The sequence below is a fragment of the Lissotriton vulgaris genome, chromosome 9, assembly GCF_964263255.1.
Source record: "Lissotriton vulgaris chromosome 9, aLisVul1.2, whole genome shotgun sequence".
NCBI classification, from domain to species: domain Eukaryota; kingdom Metazoa; phylum Chordata; class Amphibia; order Caudata; family Salamandridae; genus Lissotriton; species Lissotriton vulgaris.
In genome coordinates, this window is record NC_141697.1 from 976,742,081 (window position 1) to 976,761,246 (window position 19,166).

Below are 19,166 nucleotides of genomic sequence, written 5' to 3' on the forward strand. Positions count from 1 at the left end.
GCTATTTAGCGAAAGCCATTTAAAGATGCCTATCAGGGATGTGCTTCCATCTATGACAAGATGGCCACACAGATGCACAATCAATCAATCCATTTGTAAAGCGCACTATATACCCGCAAGGGTCTCAAGGCGCGGGGGGGGGGGGGTGCTGCTACTGCCAGGTCTTGAGGAGTCTTCTGAAGGTGTGCAGGTCGTGGGTCTGCCGCAGGTGGGTCGGGAGGGTGTTCCAGGTCTTGGGGGCGAGGAAAGAGAAGGATCTTCTGCAAGCGGTCGTTAATTGAATGGGGGTGGGACCGCGGCGAGGGCAAGGCTGGCAGAGCGGAGCTGGCGGGTGGGGGTGTAGAAGCTGAGTCTGTCGTTGAGGTATGCTGGTCCGGTGTTGTGGAGGGCTTTGTGTGAGTAGCTTGAAGTTGGCTCTCTTTTCGACGGGGAGCCAGTGGAGGTCTCTCAGGTGGGGGGTGATGTGGCTGCGGCGTGGGATGTTGAGGATCAGTCGGGCGGAGGCGTTTCGAATGCGTTGTAGTCGTCGCATGTGATTGGCCGGGATTCCTGCGTAGAGTATGTTGCTGTAGTCCAGTCTGCTGCTGACGAGGGCCTGGGTGACCGTTCTTCTTGTTTCGGTCGGGATCCACTTGTAGATCCTGCGGAGCATGCGCAGGGTGTTGAAGCAGAAGTAGGAAATGGCATTGACCTGCTTTGACATGGAGAGGGAGGAGTCGAGGATGATACCCAAGTTGCGTGCGTGGTCATTGGGTGTTGGTGCTGTTCCCAGCGTGGTCGGCCACCAGGAGTCGTCCCAGGCTGAGGGGGTGGAGCCATGGATGAGGACCCCCGTCTTGTCCGAGTTCAGCTTCAGTCGGCTGTTCCTCATCCATTCTGCAACGGCCTTCATTCCTTCGTGGAGGTTGGTTTTGGCGGTGTGCGGGTCCTTGGTGAGGGAGAGGATCAGCTGGGTGTTGTTGGCGTAGGAGATGATGTTGAGGTGGTGCTGGCGGGCGAGGGGGGCCATGTAGACGTTGAACAGCGTCGGGCTGAGGGATGAGCCCTGGGGTACGCCGCAGATGATGTCCGGTGGCTTTGGAGCGGATGGGGGGAGGCGGACGCTCTGTGTTCTCCCGGAGAGGAAGGATGTGGTCCAGTCTAGGGCTTTCTCTTGTATTCTGGCCTCTTGGAGACGTGTCTTTAGTGTGCGGTGGCAGACCGTGTCGAAGGCGGCTGACAGGTCTAGGAGGATGAGGGCAGATGTCTCACCGTTGTCTAGTTGCATCCTGATGTCGTCTGTGGCGGCGATGAGGGCAGTCTCAGTACTATGGTTTCTTCGGAACCGGGACTGGGAGTGGTCCAGGATGTTGTTGTCTTCGAGGTATCGGGTCAGTTGCGTGTTGATGACTTTCTCGATGACCTTCGCCTGGAACGGGAGTAGGGAGATGGGCCGGAAGTTCTTGAGATCCATGGGGTCCGCCTTGGGCTTCTTGAGGAGGGCGTTGATCTTTGCGTGCTTCCAGCTTTCCGGGAGTGTGGCTGTCTCGAGGGAGCAGTTGATTACTTTCCGGAGTTGGGGTGCGATGATTGCGTCTGCTTTTTTGAATATGTGGTGTGGGCAGGGGTCTAATGGTGATCCTGAGTGGATGGCGTTCATGGTCTTGCAAATGTTGTCGTCGTTGACGTTGATCCAGGTGGTTGGTGCGAGTGGTGATTGCCGGGTGAGTAGTGTCTGGCGTTGTCGGTGCGGTCGTGGTGTTGAAGCTGTCATGGATGTCAGCGATCTTGCGGTGGAAGAAGGTGGCCAGTGAGTCGCACAGTTCTTGTGAGGGCGGGATGTCGTTGGTGATGGCGCTGGGATTGGAGAGTTCCTTGACAATGCTGAAGAGTTCTTTGCTATCGTGTGCGTTGTTGTTCAAGCGGGCTTTGAAGGACGATCTCTTGGCTGATCTGATGAGGTGGTGATGTCTGTGGGTGGAGTCCTTGTGGGCTGCGTAGCTGTCCGATGTTTGTTCGTGGATCCACTTCTTCTCCAATTTCCGGCATGTTCGTTTGGTTGTCTGGAGTTCTTCCCATTTTAGTTGGCGAACTGGGACAAAAAAAACAGGAATTTGCAAAGCCAGTAGGTTTAACGAGTAAGTCCTGTTGGCTTCACCAATGATTGTTTTCCCCCCCATCTAAATCACCCATTGCGTTTAGGGCTAACATTTTTAGTATGTTCAGTTCCCAAATTGACACTGTACATTCTACTTTGTGGAAGAAGCAGGAGCCCACACCCACTGTGCAGTAGTATTTAAATGGACATTGATAACCTGATGTAACAAGAGTTGGCTACATGGAGTCGAGAGTACTTTCTTTCACTGCCCTGGCACAAAACTCGGTTACGGTTGCAGGCTCTATTCTCTGCCAGACTGAAAGAAAACTTACCAAGCACTTCCAGATCAGAGAAAGCAGCAGAGCCAGTGGAGGCCTGATGTCTTTCTTTTCAAGCTGCATGGGGCGAGTAGAATACATTGGATCTACAGGAGAATATCAAGTGTTCTCCATTCATAACTACTGAATAGTTTGTAAAGTACTCAATAAATACAGTGCCTTTGTAGTGATGTCCAATCATCACATGAAGCAGACATGTTTTTAAAGTTTATTTATTTAAAAGCTGGTTAAGAATATCCATTCTGGATGAATCTATCATATAATGTGGTTCATTCAAAGGTCTGGTGCTCACTCTCATCAGATCACCAGAGAATCAGAATGAAATTGGGTCTTTATTATTACATAAATTGCCCAATACAAGGTTGTTGGTAATCCATTCAGTGGTGTATAAGATCTAATACCATCCATAGAAGGCACCATTGTAATACTTCTAAATGTCATGGTACTTCTCTGAACTGGTTTTCCTTTTCTTGGATTGACCTGAACATTGCACAGTCAGCAAGTCATTCCTGTTTCCCCTAAGGAACTGTTCTTTGTGCAGTGTTAAACATATTAAAGTTCACAAATACTCTTTTTCATGATTTCAAGTATGTTAAGACCTCAATGAAGAGGGCAGTGGATATGTTGTGCAGACATTTCAGCACTGAGTGGAAAAAAGATGTATTTAGCTAATTTACCGTATTGCTCTATTCATCTATACAATTGCCTTTCCAATGACCTGGGCACAACAAATTGTAAGACCCATCGCTACTTCAATCAATTACATGGCTTCTCAGCCTAAAGCAATCTCAACAGGGATGTAAATTGAAGTCCTTTACAATTCCCCTAACCACTGCACCCTTTTTTTGGAACAATTGCTGTAGTTTTCCAGGATTTTGAGAAGCAATAATGAATGATTACAGGTTGCAAGCTGCAGCAAAGGTGGGGATATTATCAACTACAGTTCTCTACCCTTTAACTGTAGTCCTCTTTAGCATCATGTTGTACTGTGATTTCTTTATCTTCTTAAAAGTACAATTGAGTTATTCCAGTTACATTCAAGAGCATATTCTGGCAAAGTGTAGAGTAGATGACATATGTTTCCTCTTGATCATGGATCAGACGTGTGGCTCTTTAGTTTCCAGACAAATAGTTTGGGTAAATACTTTGCTGGTGTTAAATCGTGCATGCCAGATTCAGCTATTTTTGAAGACTATGGATTTCAAAGATGGCTACTACAACAATTATCTTTTTGTATATCTCTATAATTCATTTCAGATGCAGAAGTACCCTTGCTTTCTCTTTAAGAAAGTCTTAGATCATTAGAAATGCCTTTACTGAGCCAATAGTGATATCATTCCGATGAATTGACACAAAAGCGCAATATGCCAGTCTACATCATAGGGCTGTTTGCTTTGGTGGTTTCAGTCAGAAAATGCACCGAGCTTCTAGGTGATCAGAACATTTTTATTTTGTTTGACCACTTTCATACATTTTTCTGTGTATATGTAAAGAAAATTTAAACTTTCATGAGAAATGTTTTTCTAGACCGCAGTTTGTCATAATCCCTGCTCTTTTCTTTATACCATAGAACGTTCCTCCTTGTGTATTATTACCAAAAGGAGTAATAGAATTTAGCTTAATACACCATGCTTATCTCTTTGTTTTAGAGTTAAGGAAAACACTAACATGCTCTAGCCCCGTTCACCATCCAATAGTTTTTAGTTTGCTTGAATATATAATAAGAAATTAAGCCTACAATGTCAATATTACAACTGATTTATTTTCTTTCTCTTATGGAGTTAACCTTCAGGTGATGATATGTGGCTCTTTTTGTCACCATCAAGAAAGTATGCCTTTGTATCAATAAATGTATTCCACGCTCTATAGATTTAACAGTAGCCAGCATCTTGCATGAATAATGATATTTTAGTCTGGTCAACTTTTGTTGTCAAACTATTAAGTATATACTCTCCCTTCTGAAGTGCCATCCTTTGGATGAGTCGTTTTTATATTCACACCTTTATTCTCTGTAGTTTCTCTACCAAATAAAGGAATCCTTGTCATCCAAACGTATGGTAGACACAAAACTTTCTTTAGGCCAACATCAGTGCTTAGTGTTGTGTTGATTGTGGTAAAGAGTTTTGATTGACTTCAAAAGTTTTCCAAAATGTGTAATTATCTATCAACTCCTGATGCCATGTAAGATTCAGTATCAAAAACAAAGTGTAAAAGCGATGTGTTTCTTATAAGTCTAATTTTCATTGTTTAATTTCATGAGAGAATATTGTTTGTTGTGTTTTAGTAATGACCTAATGTTTGATTCCAGCATTTATTTCGAGAATACAAATGATGTTTTAAAAGCAATAGAAGAGATCTCTGGAGTAGGTGTACCAGAACTTGTCAACTCTGCTAAAGATGGACATTCTTCTAAATATCCAACCATGACAAGGTAATATAGGAAAATAATAAGACATTATTTTCTTGAGTTAATGTCGAATTAAACTAGATCTTACCATTTTTCCTCAAATGTTTTTATGTCCTCAGTAATTGAGAACCTATTGCCAGTGTCAGTGAACGTCGCTGAAATCAATCCTAAAACTACTAGACTGTAAAGTGTATGGTATACAAAAAAATCGACTTTTTTTTAAGGTTTCCACAGTTTACATTAACAGTAATTAGACAATAATGTAGTGGCTGAGTAAGTTGAAAGCATTATAAACTGTATATGCAGGAAAGAGCACTAGTGTGGTAGGCAATGCACCAACATTATAATGAAAGCATATCATGAGAGGTTTCCTTATTGACAAAGCATCTGACCCCTGTAGACCCACAGTTGCAAACTTATAAAGAGTGATTCATATCCCACACTGTAAAGGCAAGTAATACCAGCATATCAGGGAAAATGTATTTTTTGTGGCATGATTCAGTGTCTATCCCACTACTTCCAGTAGAACCTCAACAAAGCATGACGCTGTAGGACGTTTCGGCCTCCACTGTGTGAACCTCCCCCACTTCCACTCGTTCTTCGATGTTTGTGCCATGTAGGTAAGCCTGATATGGCCTTCAGATCTCTCTTGGATGGCTGCAGACGGGAAGTAATACTCTCAAAACGCCCGATTGTGAACTACAATATGTCATATCGTTGTGCCATTCCTTAATCATTGGGATCAGGCTGCGCACCCATCGCTTCACTATCCTACGCCTTGCCAGCATCAACCCTATTGCCACTAGTCTTTTGTCTGTGCCTCACACATCCCTGTCGTACTTTGACATGTATGCTGATCCCCTATTGGTGCTATTGGCAGAAAAAAAAGTTTGTTAACCAGCTCAGAGGTTTTCATTCAATACATCTCTGGAAGAAGGCTGAGTGGACCTATCTGATGGAGACGTCTAACCGCAGATTCCTTAACTTAGAATATCCCCAGGCATCAGACTGGATCCTGAAATTTTCTGCAGCAGCACCTCTGCGCGCCTTGGGGGGACATGACGTCAGCGGAGCCATATATGCCCCTCCAGGTGCGCTGACTTCAGCTTTCTTCTTTTCCACATCCGAGCGCGGATCCTGGAAAACCAGCAGTTCCTTGGCCTGGTTTTTGGGCTTTCTCGACACTGTCTGCGTCGTGGAAACAGTGTGCAATGCCTTCCGGCTTTAAGGCTTGTGAAGACTGTGCGCGTCAGATGTCTGGCATTGACCCGCACCTCATTTGTATGTGGTGCCTCTGTGTGCACCATAACTCCAAGGACTGTGACGCCTGTCAGAGGATGAAACCAAAGTCCTTGAGGGAGCGTTGCATGAAGTTGCTGGCCGCACGGGTGTCTGGTCCGGCTCCCTCCCGCCGCTCTTCTTCTCGGGATCGGGTTAATTCTCGAGGTAGCTCCCGCGACTGCTGAGCGTCAACAGGTAAGCGTAATGCGTCGCTTACGGAGATCTTCATCCACTGCCCGTGCTGCTGCCACCCATTCCTCTCATACTACGCTGGGTGAGGGCGCACAGCAGCCTCATTCTCTGTACCCGCCCTTTCCGGATGTTGGGGCAACGCGTGCCCAAATGGAGGCTTATTCAAAGGCACTCCAGGCTTGTTTTGAGTCGCCCCCTCTCCCTGGTGCGCCTTGGGGTCCCACAGAGGTAGCTGGCACTCATGCCTGGTCTTAGTCTGCAGACTTTTCCCCGACACGGCTGTGTGCGTTGACTCAGATTCCGAGCCGACACGACGCCACCGAGCCAGGTCCCAGAGCACAGCCCATCCGACAGTCAACGCATAGCCCTGTGCGGCTTACTGCGCGACGTCAGAGGCGCAATACCCGGTTCGACGCTGGGTATTACACCAGGCTCAGCGCCGTTTGTGGCACCTCGTGCTCCCTTCCGGCAGGCTGCAGTGGGCTCCCGTCGGTCGGCGCCCAGTTCGAGTCCTCTGTGGACGTCGTCGACGTCCAGGCAACTCCGCTGCGGCGTCGATCGACGCCGGTGCTGGCGTCAAGTCTGCTTATCTTGGTGGTTGCTGCCCCGACTACTCTGCCGGCAATGGATCGCCACAGTGGCTTACGCCAACGCCGTGCTATCATTTACGCCTCCTCACTTGGAACCTGATGTTTCCCTGGACTCCGATGATAAAGGAGCCCGGGTGCAAGTACTGTGTGTCGCCTGGCCTTCGAGTCAGGCTCCGGCTCCTCCACTGCTCATGTCCAGTAGAATTAGCCTTCAACCGTCTCCTACTGACAGTTTGTTATCTCCTACACGGATGTCAACTGAGTCTAGTGCTGCCTTCGCTCGCGCTATTCATGGGGCGGCTGCTGTGCTTGGCTTTCAGCCTCCTATGGTACCTCTTCTTTCTGATCCTTTGTTGGATCTGCTCCATTTGGAGCCTAGCGAAGTAGAACTTATGCTGCCCTCCGGATACTCTTTACTTGACATCCTGTGTGGCACATGGTCCATACCCTCTTCTGATGACACTGTTGATCGGGCTATTGCTCGTAGGCACCGCCCTGCTCCCGGTGATCCTCTTTGTCTGTCTCTTCACCCAGCAGCTCAGGGACCAGTTGTTCAGGCAGCTTTTGATCTACAGACTTCACCCTCTATGCCTCGGTTACCTCCCACCAGGGATTCTGTTCTGTTGCCCTATTCTGTGCCTTATTTACGGATGCACAGGTTGGTTTTAGTGTCCGGTTCCTGTTCATGGCTGGTTTGCCATTTCTATGTTCCTTCGGTACACCTGTTTGGCTGATTCTCTTCTTTTCAGTCCTCTGACTGTGTGCTTAGGCCAAGAGGACGCCCCTATTGGGGATTAGCCTTACCCTATGTAGGGTATTTCATGGCATTGGGTTCTGCCTTTGACTTGGTACGCTCCTATGAAGTCTGCAAGCAGAGGTCCTGCTGGGTGTCACTTGTCTCTTCCTACAGAATTCCTCGTATAACTTGCTCTATGGCACGTTGGGTTGGTCGGTTTGTACTGCTTTGGAACCTGACATGGGTTTCTATGCTGTGTGATGTCTATCTCACACGCCCAGTGAGACACATTGTTGTGGCAATTCTTTCACGACTGACACCCTATTTGCCGCTGTGCGGCCTGCTTCTTATTGTTTTTATTGGTGCAACTTGAACATACGGCCCTTTCGGGGTTGTCCTCCAAAAGGGTGGATTAGCAAATGTAATCTGCTATACGTGCTCATGGCCTCTTTCTGGTCGCTTATCCAACAACAGTGTCCTTCTTCCGTGCTGTTTCCATATGAGTGTTCCACGCTTTTGCTTGGATTCATGCTGTGCACTCTCACAGGGGCGTGTTTTCCCTGGATACTCGCTCCTTGAGGTCCGGGTCCTTTACATTGGTCCTCAGTTTTGCCACTGTAGTGACTGGTTCTTTTTCTACTCTGTCTTGCAGGGGACTATGGTTCCTCTCAGGCAAGGGGCATGGGTTACTTACTGCTCTGGACATTGCCCTACCCAGTTTCCGCTTATCTGCGAGTATGTTCAGCGCCCTGTGGACTCTGGTTGGGTCTTGTTTCATTGTTTCAAAGTTTTCCTCCTGCTCTGTATCTGCTCTGTGTTCTTACACAAATGATGTGTGCAGACTCTTTCATTCATGCGGTGTCCGTGGTTCCTGGCCTGGTCAACTTGTACCACCAGCTCTTGTGGTGTCCGACTTGCTGGTATCCTTCTTGGGCCGTTGCCCTCTTGCCTTTTTGCTGTGGTGTGCCTCTGAGACGCTATGCTACCCTTTGGATAGTCTTTGCTTACTGCGTATGGTTCCAGTATCCATACAGCATGCTTAGGTCCCTTCCGGTCTTCGCTGTTGTTGGTTGTCGCTCCACTGCTTATCATCGACCCTTCGCATATTGTGACAACACCGCCTAGTCCGGGCGTGTCTTGTGCTTTTGTACTACCAGTATCTTGTGCCCATGGATTGGCATTCTGCCACTGCGGTCACTTGTGTCTTCTGGTACCAGTTTCAACAGGGTTCCTTTTCGCTGTTGTACATATCGGGCCAGTGTTCCATGTCTCTGTCATACCAGTAGCCGTCTCTCAAGACTTCGCTGCAATTGGCATGCTGCATCCAGCGGTTCTCTCACACCCTCGGGTCAGCTCCACTTCTTACAAAGTCATAACCTTCATTCTTACCTCCAGCTTATCTGGTATATGGTTTCTTCTCCATGCTGGCACTTGCTGGGTATGGGTCAGCCTATTGCCACTGCTGCTGCCCCACGTGCCTTTATTGGTACAGGTTCCACAGTGTTTTTTACTACTGTTTTGCTTGGTCGACCAGTAATAGGTTTTTGCTTTCTGTCGCCACCTCGGATCCTGTGGCTCCTTTAAACCCTGGTTTGGTTCATCCTTTTTTTTTTGTGGAAGTTTTGAACGTTCACTTCGCAACAAGTTTTCTGGCTCTGTGTTTCTCCTTCTCTCAACCCGGTATACACAAGGGGGGGTTTTCGTGCCGTTCTGGACGGCTTCTAGTGCCCTTGCCTCCCATGGCTTTCCGCTCTCTTTAGAGCGTCATGGTCTGGTGGTTAACTGTGCTATATTACTGTCCTCATTGTGGTTCGTCCCCAAGGTTAACGGTGCTGTTAAGTTACCCTATGGACGGCTACGTTCTTTCAGGAACTTGGTGGGGTTCAGTTGCAAATCTGCCTCCTCTATGGGTATGCCTTTGGTATCTATTCTAAGTTAAGGAATCTGCAGCTAGATATCTCTATCAAATGTACGAGTTACTTACCTTCGGTAACGATGTATCTAGTAGAGACATAGTCTAGCCACAGTTTTCTTAACCGTCCTCCCCGTTCTGCAAGGACCTTTTCAGGTTGCAGCTTTCTATACTCTCCTCCCTTAGGGTGGCTTGCCCTTTGGCAGTGTGATATACTCTCTCTCACTCCAAAACAGACTGCTTTGTTCTGTTTCTCTGCTACTGACCGCCCATTCTCGACAATTAGGCGGTATGTTATTAGATCATGTATTTCTTCCAGCACTCGTCTGGATTGTAGGGTGTGAAATCTATTCACGATTTTTCCCACCATCCCACTTTCCCTTTCTACGTTGCCTTATGGTCTTTGCCACCGCTGGGCCTTTTTCTTCAGGTCTATTGGCTATGTACATTTATGGACCATTAATTGGGATTGAGACGTCTCTTTTGTGGACGTCTTATGGTGAACCCTTCCTAATCTAGTGTTCCGGACCTGATCTTCTTCACGGTTTTACTTTCAGGAGGTGGACTTTCTATCCTCTGCCAGGCTGTTTTTCCACATCCTTGTCTCCCTTTAACGTTGATTGAGCCTTCGCTCTTGTGGGGTGGCTTTTCAGAGCACTGTTCTGTCTCGCCTGTCAATTTCTACTATTTGTTCCATAATTCTTTGCGCACTGTTCCCATATTCTCAGTTTTTTCTTTTGGTGATGGCTCCGCGTTCTGACGCATAAAACTTTCTCTGACATCAGCGCGCCAGGAGGGGCATATATGGCTCCGCTGACATTATGTCCGTAGATGACGTCATGGCGGAGCCGGGCGGTGCCACCCCCGGCCCGCAGAGGTGCTGCTACGGAAAATTTTCCGGATCCAGTCTGATGCCTGGGGATGTTCTAAGTTAAGGAATCTGCAGCTAGACTATGTCTCTACCAGATACATCGTTACAGAAGGTAAGTAGCTCGTACTTCTAGACTTGAACCTGTTACCTGGGGGGTCAAACACAATGCGAGGTATTAAATGCCTTATTGTACCTGATACACCACACCCACCTGCTCATGAGCATAGTTTCCAAAGGCTACTGTTTCCCAGATATTCCTATCTTTGAATCATCATGAGACTGGAACTTCTTCCTATGTGGATGCAAATCACCGTGCAAATCTATCATTTTGGCAAGATTCACAAGCAGTAATTTCGCTGTGATCCACAAACTGCTGCAGAGTTACCAGTTGGTAGTTCATCCATTGTTTATTTCTCCATTTCATCTGCTTAGTAGATTTGGGCAGTGTGTATCCAAATGTCTCTCTGTAATCAAACTATTAAAAAAAAAACAGTTTTCTCCCAATTCACATTTTGTCATTTTTATTCCTTAACTGTGTTCGCATCCAGTGGATAGGATATCTGCAGGTGCATAAAGGCAGGGGTCATCTGTGGTGGTGACATGAGTTACTTTTTATTTCTGTGTGCTACAGACACAAGGATCCGTAGCTCCCTTCATTATGTAACATTTTTGCCCTCACTTTGTTCTTGGATGTTCTCCTCAAAGTTTCTTAAAAAAAGCTTTCCACTGTATATCAGACCATCTGTCAGAATCCCTTTCAGAGAGCCACAGGCTACTGTATCAGAATCCCTTTCAGAGGGCCACTGGACTTGCAGGGCCAACCGGGCCCAACTATGGTGGTTGAAGCCTTTTACTCCTAATGTCCCCGGGCCCGACCTACAAAGGGTGGGGGGGCTGCATACCTGTTAGTGAACACTACTCATAACTCAAAGGGCACACAGTGCAAAGAATACATCAATGTCCAGTCAAATACTTTCTTTTAGATAAGCAAAATAAGTATTTTATTTCTAACTCCACACATGCAAATGTAAAGGACATTTAGAAGCAACAACACAATTCCCCTCGAGGTCGGGGCTCTAGTAGTTGTCAGGCAGATCCTTGCCCCATCCTCCTCAGTGTAATGTGTTTGGGATATTCCCCACTCACTTGTGGCCGCATCCAGGAAATGCACACTATTAAGCTGTACTGAAGAATTCCCCTTTGACTCTTAATGATTTTAGTCAAAAGTGTCTCTGATGCTGCAGTACTGTTAGCAGCAAGACCCCCAGGGCCCAGTCCTAGTCTTACCAACTCTCACAGCATGGAGGAGTTCAACAGAGCAGCTAGTGCTCCCAGAGCAAGACCCCTTGAGTCCTGCTCATTTGGGAGGAGGTGGGCAGCTCACGGCCCACGGGGCAGCTCCCAGCAGCGCAGTCTCACTCTCCTGAGTGGCGCTGCTAGACTCCTCCTCTATTGTCGAGCAACTTCCCACTCGCAAAGACATGGTAAGTTGACTTTACCAGGTGGGAGGGGGAAATCCTTTCTTAGCTACCAACTGGAGTCTGTTGAAGGTTAAGCGTCATCCACTGCGTCCTCAAGTTCTCCGGTTAGTCAGGTGCAGATCGCTCACAGAGCAGGTCCAACCTGGAGAACGAAGCCTCAGTCTCACCTTTAGTTAATAACCAGAATTCTTTGGCACTTTAGTACAGGCAGCCCCTCATGGCACACAGGGTTGCTATGGTACTAAAAAACAAGGCACCAACTTCCTTAGTGCAAGCGCCCAAGCTGAGACGGTCATGGATACCAGCGAAGCAGTGATAACTTTACCGGTAGCCCCTTTTGGCATACAGGGTCACTGCAGCATGGTTGGGTTCGCCCCGGCCCGCACAGTGCTTCACTCTCGACTCGGTTTTCAGTTGCCCTTTCGGGACACACCAGGGTCGCAGAGCCGACACGGCACACAGCCAATGACCCGATTGGTGCACAGCCTCACACTTCAGTCAAGGAATCCTCGTTCAGGGCTCCCCACTGGACCTCGTTTCCACCAACGCTCCCCTGTTCCTCACAGGGCACACTGGTCTTGGCAAGCAGTCAGGCGCTGGTGCTGCAGGCTCCAGGACATGATGTCTTCATGTTCTGGATGTGTACTGTCATCCAGCAGGCAAACTAGGAGTCTTCCCGCACTAATCCTGACCACAAGCATGAGTCTTGCAGAGCTTCCCCTTTTCACACAGCTCATCTGTCTGCTTGGCAGATGACCACATTTGGGATCTCAACCTCTCCTTCTTATAGTTCATTTCATGACACACAAATGTAATTTAGGGTCTGAGTCTTTGAAGTTTCAAGTTGGTGTTTGTATTCTTTTGAGATGGACACTTATCCTTCTCATATGTCTTCGTAAAAGCATGTCTGTCACAGCAGGCAAGACTCAGAAACTGATTGTCACACAACCCAATTCATGGGAATGACCAGACCCACCCTTGGATGTCCCCACTGTGATATATGCATCAAAAGCTTAATCCCAAAATCACAGCTCTACACTTTATGATATCTTTATGTTTCCCTATCAGCCCCATCTCCCTTCCTGTATTTGTTATGGCCCCTCCCTTATTATCTATCACTGAATCAAAGAGCAGTCTTTTGAAGTGTAAAGAAAGTCTTTCTTTTTCCCTCCATTGCGTGTCCCACCCAGCTCACAGGAATGCAGCAATACACAAATATGTCTGGGGGGGATTCCTGTCCTCCTCATGTATTCACCAGGCAGGTCTTGGCTTCCCAAATTGGAACCCAAGATCCTCCATGTAATGTACCATTGCAGGCACATTTACTCAGTGTACATTCACAGGACACTTACTGTTGAGCACTAATACTTCTATGCATTCAGCACACACACTGTCTGCTCAAACTATTTGATACAGACTTCTAGCTGCAGATTCTTTACCTTTGAATTTTACAAGCGTCAGGCTGGATCCAGAAATCTTTGCGTGATCAGTACCCCTGCATGTGGTTGGGTGGCTCAGTTCGGCTCCTCGTGATGTTGTCTGCGTCGTTAGCGTCTGTTATGAAGTCGCAGTCACCTAAATAGGCGCCACCCAGGCACACAGACATCAGTTCCTTTTCACTTTTACCACACCAGAAACGCAGAGCCATGAAGTAAACTATTTGGCATTGAAGCTTTTCTATCTTCACCCAGAATGTGCTATTTAAGACCACATACTCTGCCAGGACACACTCACTGACCACACACACACACTGACCATGTGCATACTGCACAACACTTCACCCCTCATGTATTGTACTTCATTCAAGCACGCATATTACCAGCACATGCTTTCATTGTGCATATACTAAACAGCACTATATCTCTTATGTAATGTATTCCTCACAGGCGTACATAAACCCAGTACATGCATTGACCACACGTGCACTGCACAATACTGCACTACTCCTGTACTGTTCCCTTCCCAAAAAACATACATTCAGCATAGTCACTACTCCCACATTGCGCAGCACTCAACATCTACCTGAGGTGGGCCAAGGGTGAGTTAAGCACACAGCAGCGGAACTTTTTAAAAAGGTGAGTGAGCATGTAGACCTCACACCAGTGACACTGGGTAAAAAGGTCCTGTTCACGACTACATTGTATGCTTCCACCACCTGGTGAAGGCGGTATCTTTCCACCATGAAGAGGGGAGTGCTTTAAGTGCTCCTCCTGGTCCAACAAGATCGAATCCATGAGACAGACTATGTTATGGCCACCCTCATGAACCGTGTTCCCCGATTACAAATATTCAGCACTAGATATCCAGACAACAGAACATGGCAGGAGTACACTTTTTCAACCATGCAGAAGACTTCTCCATCCAGCAATCTGTGTCCACCAATAACATCTAAATATATGATCTGTACCATGTATAAAGCATGGATCCTTACGTCCCAGCCTTATTGAAAATGCATGTGCTGTTGGGGGTTTGCATACATCTGGTTTCTGAGACAAGTGTGTCATAATACACACGAAAGAGATTGGACAGAACAAGGTTAAAGTTTTTGTAACTGAATCCTCTTAGGAAAAGGATTCAAAATCCAGCTCTCTATTTAAAGTGAAATGTGCTACCCCAAAATCGAAAGCTGCTAGTGAGGGATCTTCACTGAGATGATCTGTTACTGAAGTAGAGCTTGAAAGCTTCTCAATTAACTACAAAGGATTCCATGTCATCTTCATAAAATATGTAAACGTTCATCTAAGGTGATGGTCTCCATTCCTGCTGCTGACTCTTTCCTCATTGAAGTTTTTCATAAGTCCTGGTTAGACATGGGTAACAAATCTCCTTGACAGGCTTGTGAGAGCTGTCAGAGTGAGTATTCTTTTTTCTAGGGGATTCATTCCAGTGACCTCTTCCCCTCTTTCAGCTCCAGGCATTGCTCCTGATGCCAACTTCACTAAAGAAGCGTAAGAGGAAGGCTCCAGCAGAGCCTTGTGGAGTACTGAGAATAAACAATGTTTTGATCAGCATTCAGAGACACCGACCATATATTAAAGTCTTAGACACAGACCTTATATTAAAACCAGCAAAAAAGTTGGTTTGTTGAATTTCACGATCAATTATTATTATTATTATTATTATTATTATTAGGGCGGTCTTGTATAGCGCGTGGTTACCCTGGAGCATCCCAGCGCTTATCAGGACAGAGTAACGCTCATGTGAGTTGAGGGACAGCGGTTAACAGAAAAGAAATGTTTTCAGATGTTTGCGAAAACGAAGGAGGCATGGCTCAGAGCGCAAACTTAAAGGGAGTGAGTTCCAAAGGGTCGCAACCTTCTCGGAGAACCTCCTTCCTCCTGAGCGGGCCTTTTTTACCCTAGGGGTCTTAAGTAGATGTTTTTGGTCTGAGCGAAGTGTTCTGCTGGCCTTGTAAGGGGTCACCAGATTTTGCAGAACGGGGGGGCCTTTACCCTGCAAGATTTTATGTGGAAGGCAGAGAGATTTAAATTTCACCCTTTCCCGCACCGGTAACCAATGCAAAGCCCTCAGTGCGGGTTTAGCTGACCGTGACATGGGGATGTTATTAAGCATTCGTGCCGCCGCGTTCTGAATTTGTTGCAATTTATTCAGAGTGGCCTCAGGGGCGCCCAAGTAGATTGCGTTGCTAAAATCCAAACTTGATATAATCAGCCCCTGGATCAAAACTTTCCGAGATGGAAATGGAAGATGAGGCAGCACTTTGCGCACGGATCGGAGAAGGCCAAAACAGACACCTGCCATCTTAGTAGCCTGGGTCCTAAAGGAGAGATCTTGCTCCAACCAAATTCCGAGGCTCTTGATCTCTGCCTTGGGTTTTGGCGGTGATCCCAGACAGCTAGGCCAGGCGGTCGGGGGGAGTGAGGGACTTTTCTGCCCCATCAGCATGATTTCGGTCTTTGAACCGTTCAGCTTTAGTGCTGACTCCCCCATCCAAGTGTGGACTTTGGATAGGCAGGAGTGCAGCACCTGGGGATTTTCCGTGGCCTGGGATAGGGCGAACACCAGCTGGGTGTCATCGGCATAGCTCCCGATTTTGATGTTAAATGGAGCCACCACGTCCTCCAAGGGGGCCATATACACATTAAATAATGTGGGGCTCAGGGAGGAGCCCTGCGGCACTCCACAATGGAGGTGGATGGATGCCGATCGTGCGCTGCCTTCCCAGACCTGATAGGTCCGGTCGCTAAGAAATGACCGCAGCCATTTCAGCGCAGTCCCACGCACTCCGATGTCTGACAGCCGTTGAAGTAACACTTGATGGTTAACAGTGCCAAAGGCTGCACTAAGGTCCAGGAGGATCACTGCCACTGATCCTCCCGAATCCAAAATGCTTCTTGCTTCTTCAATGACTGCCAGCAGGGCGGTGTCGGTGCCTTGACCAGGGCGAAAACCCGTTTGAGAACTTCTCAATAAACCGTTGGACTCAAGGAAATTGGATAGCTGGAGATTTACCAATTTTTCCGCGATTTTGCTGAGTCCCGGAAGTAGAGAAATGGGCCTGTAGTTCGCCATATCGAGGGGATCGAGGTTAGGCTTTTTAGGAGAGCTTTTACTACTGATCCCTTCCAATTAGGTGGCACCACACCGGATCCCAACGAGGCGTTAATAACCTCGGCTATCGGTTCAGCGATGGAAGGGGCAACTAGTTTGAGAATCCTCATGGGGACTAAATCACGGGGGGAGCCACTCTTAACGGTCACCAGGACCTTAAGAACCTCATCCACAGATACTGGTCCAAAAGACTCGAGGGTCTCCAGGGGTCTCCCTCCGTGCTCGTTGGACTCCACTCCTATGCTAATTTTAGGCAGGGTATTCTTCTATTTTTGTGTGGAAGTAATCTGCTAGGTCTTTGCATTTTTCTTCCAAGTTGTCTGTGGAGGCAGGCGGTACAGGGACCCTCAGGAGTTCCTTGACCACTAGAAAAGTTTCTCTGGAGGAGTTGGAAGCGTTGTTAATTCTCTTCTCGAGGAACAGGGTTTTAGCGCGCCGGATGGTAAGTTTGTAAGTCCTTATCGCCGCGCGATATTCCATCTTACTAGCTACTTCCCAATTCCTCCTCCAAACACGCTCCAGTTTTTTGCAGCCCCTCCGCATAGCTCTCAACTCTGGCGTATACCAGGGGGCGGAACTCGTTCTTTTCTCCCTCCTTCCTGCCGATCTTATGGGAAGGACGGAATCGACTGCACTGGACATCCATCTGCAAAAATCTGCTTCCGCCAATACCGGGTCCTTCCCTGGGGGGGGGGGAGCCCTCCAGTCTCAGCGGCAAGTTCTCCACAGACAGCCTAGACCAGGGTCTTTCGGGCGCACATACACTGATGGTAGAAGTGCTATCCATCTCTGTTTGCCAGGTGAAGGGAATCATAAAATGGTCCGTCCACGGGAGAGGAATCGGGGAGGAGGCTTTCATAGCAGTAACATTCGTAAAGATCGGATCAAGCAGATGACCCTTGTTATGGGTAGCCTCTAGGTTTATAAGATTGACCTCGTAAGCTTTTAGGTCACATTGGAGGTCTACCGCCGACCGATCTTCCTGGTCGTCGAAATGGAGGTTAAAGTCTCCCAATGTGATAAAATTTGTCGCTAAAGCGGCAAGAACCGTCACGGTTTCCATAAGGGAGCTCACAAAATTCCGAATGCCTCCTGGAGGATGGTAGACTAATATCCCGGACATCGCCACGATAGGTGAAATTTGTATGGAGAACTTACAGCTCTCACAGTCCTCCACCTCACCATTTTGGTCTCTGCATACCAGAGAGTCCCTATAGAGAATAGCAACACCACCACCACCCCCCCACCCCCCACCCTGCCCCACTGACCTGTCCTGTGAATGAATTAAAAAGCCGGGAGGAAGGGCTTTCACAATATCTGCTTCTGAGCCTTGCATAAGCCAGGTTTCTGTTATGAACAGGATATCTAACTCATGTTCCTGTATGAGGAGATTAATTTCCAATGAGTGCCTCGGGAGGGATCTACAATTCAATAAGGCAGATCGTAAGGTGTTCCTTACCGCCACTTGGTTAGGGGAGTTACATAGTACACAGCGTGTAAAGGGTTCAGTACCTATATGCGCATATGTGCAGAAAGAAGATTCAGAGCGGCGAAGCCGAAGTAAATCTGCGCGCGAGTAGATAATAGCGGAGCCTACCAGATTAAGCAGGGCGGCTGGCCCTAAGCCCGTCCGGGCCCGGACGGGCACAGACGGGCTGGACTCTGGCGTGACTCCGGCGGGAGTCCGGCGAGACCGCTGCGCGAGACCGCTGCGCGTTGCCATGGCCGTATTAAATACCGGTCTAGCGTCCTTCTGACGACTAGACCGATCTCCCCAATGGCGCCGTCAGGCGTCCTTCAGTTCCTCAAAGATGGCGGCTAGAGGCGAAAAATGACACGGGACCCGCCAAATGCGGTGATTCAGCTATTACAGTGCAAGCAATGGAGCAGAGTTAAAAGCAGGGGAGAAGGCAAAGAAAAATTAAATAAAATCCAAAACAGGGAAGTTAAAAAAATACGCTCAGAGAGCCTCGCTGTAATTACGGTGTAAAGCGCTGAACACTCTCAGTCACTCTTACATTACCAGTCAGATCGAATCGACTGCGCGCGTTTCACACTCGCCTTAAATACCGGTCTAGCGTCCTTCTGACAACTAGACCGATCTCCCCAATGGCGCCGTCAGGCGTCCTTCAGTTCCTCAAAGATGGCGGCTAGAGGCGAAAAATGACACGGGACCCGCCAAATGCGGTGATTCAGCTATTACAGTGCAAGCAATGGAGCAGAGTTAAAAGCAGGGGAGAAGGCAAAGAAAAATTAAATAAAATCCAAAACAGGGAAGTTAAAAAATACGCTCAGAGAGCCTCGCTGTAAAGCGCTGAACACTCTGTCACTCTTACATTACCAGTCAGATCGAATCGACTGCGCGCGTTTCACACTCGCCTTAAATACCGGTCTAGCGTCCTTCTGACGACTAGACTGATCTCCCCAATGGCGCCTTCAGGCGTCCTTCAGTTTCTCAAAGATGGCGGCCAGAGGCGAAGAATGACATGGGACCCGCCAAATGCGGTGATTCAACTATTACAGTGCAAGCAATGGGGCAGAGTTAAAAGCAGGGGAGAAGGCAAAGAAAAATAAAATAAAATCCAAAACAGGGAAGTTAAAAAATACGCTCAGAGAGCCTCGCTGTAATTACGCTGTAAAGCGCTGAACACTCTCAGTCACTCTTACATTACCAGTCAGATCGAATCGACTGCGCGCGTTTCACACTCG

At 47.7% G+C, this 19,166-nt stretch overlaps 1 protein-coding gene across 1 annotated transcript in view; it reads left to right on the top strand.

The window, feature by feature from the left end:
- Nucleotides 1-19,166, top strand: part of FANCD2 (FA complementation group D2) — a 1,101,131-nt gene that overhangs the window by 809,808 nt on the left and 272,157 nt on the right. The window contains exon 36 of the mRNA XM_086938826.1: nt 4,724-4,846. Coding sequence (XP_086794952.1) covers nt 4,724-4,846 — 123 coding nt within the window. The remainder of the gene's footprint in view (nt 1-4,723; nt 4,847-19,166) is intronic.